Source organism: Salvelinus sp. IW2-2015, unplaced genomic scaffold (genome assembly GCF_002910315.2).
Source record: "Salvelinus sp. IW2-2015 unplaced genomic scaffold, ASM291031v2 Un_scaffold1969, whole genome shotgun sequence".
In the NCBI taxonomy this organism is placed as follows: Eukaryota; Metazoa; Chordata; class Actinopteri; order Salmoniformes; family Salmonidae; genus Salvelinus; species Salvelinus sp. IW2-2015.
In genome coordinates, this window is record NW_019943322.1 from 199,338 (window position 1) to 200,172 (window position 835).

The 835-nt window shown below is 45.9% G+C and overlaps 1 protein-coding gene across 1 annotated transcript in view; it reads right to left on the reverse strand.

The window, feature by feature from the left end:
* The window catches only part of hmx4 (H6 family homeobox 4), an 8,558-nt gene extending 7,933 nt beyond the window's left edge, over positions 1-625 (reverse strand). Inside the window, exon 1 of the mRNA XM_024139976.2 lies at positions 165-625. Coding sequence (XP_023995744.1) covers positions 165-381 — 217 coding nt within the window. The 5' untranslated portion in view covers positions 382-625. The remainder of the gene's footprint in view (positions 1-164) is intronic.
* Positions 626-835: the final 210 nt, after the last annotated feature.

Here is an 835-nt window from a genome sequence, read left to right on the forward strand (position 1 = left end):
TATATATAGCATGACGCTGACAGTTTATCAGGCTACAATATTATGCTACACATACAAAAGCATTAGGCCCGATGTGTTGAATCAGGCTACAAAAATGCAATTTATTCCGCTATTGTGCAGTGTTTAACATTCATATTTTGCCATATTAGGCAACAGTTGCCTACCTGCATCATGTAGCCTTGTCGCGGGGTCCATTCTCCGTTGATGGTCATCGAACCAGTACAGTCCCGTGCTATTCTGTAGCCTGCTACCGGAATGACAGCTGTCAACTGTCTTCCTACCGTTACCGCTCGAGTTTGTCTGCAGATTCAGAATATTGTCTATGGTGAATTTGAGAGACGCGGCAGTCGGCCTGCATGGCGCGTCCACTTTGCTCATCATTTAGAGAAATAGTCTATTTTCTCTCGCAAGGACTTTGAGAACCAAAAGTTCCTGCGCGCTAGAAGTGGAACTTGGAACTCTCTTTCTCTCTTCTCAACGACGTCTTSACGCTCCACGCTCCATGCGAGGATGATGAGGGGATTGGACTGGGGCTTTCACGGCGCGCCTCTCTCTCTCTCTGCCTCGCTTGTTACTTCCACGGACCGGATGGAACGTTGGTGCGCCCTCGTCCATTGGACAAGAGGAGTGCCTGCGAGGGGCCAATTGCGTCAAGGGGAGGGGAAGAGAGAGAGTGGAATAGAATGTTATCGTTTTTTCCCTTCTTTTTTTGAGCCTGGCATCTGGTATAAAGGCTGGTTTAAAAAAAGGAAATGAAGAATGGAAAGGGATCATTATAAATAATTTAATTTGAGGTGTTCTGCATTTGAGGAATAGGCTATTTTATTATTCTGCA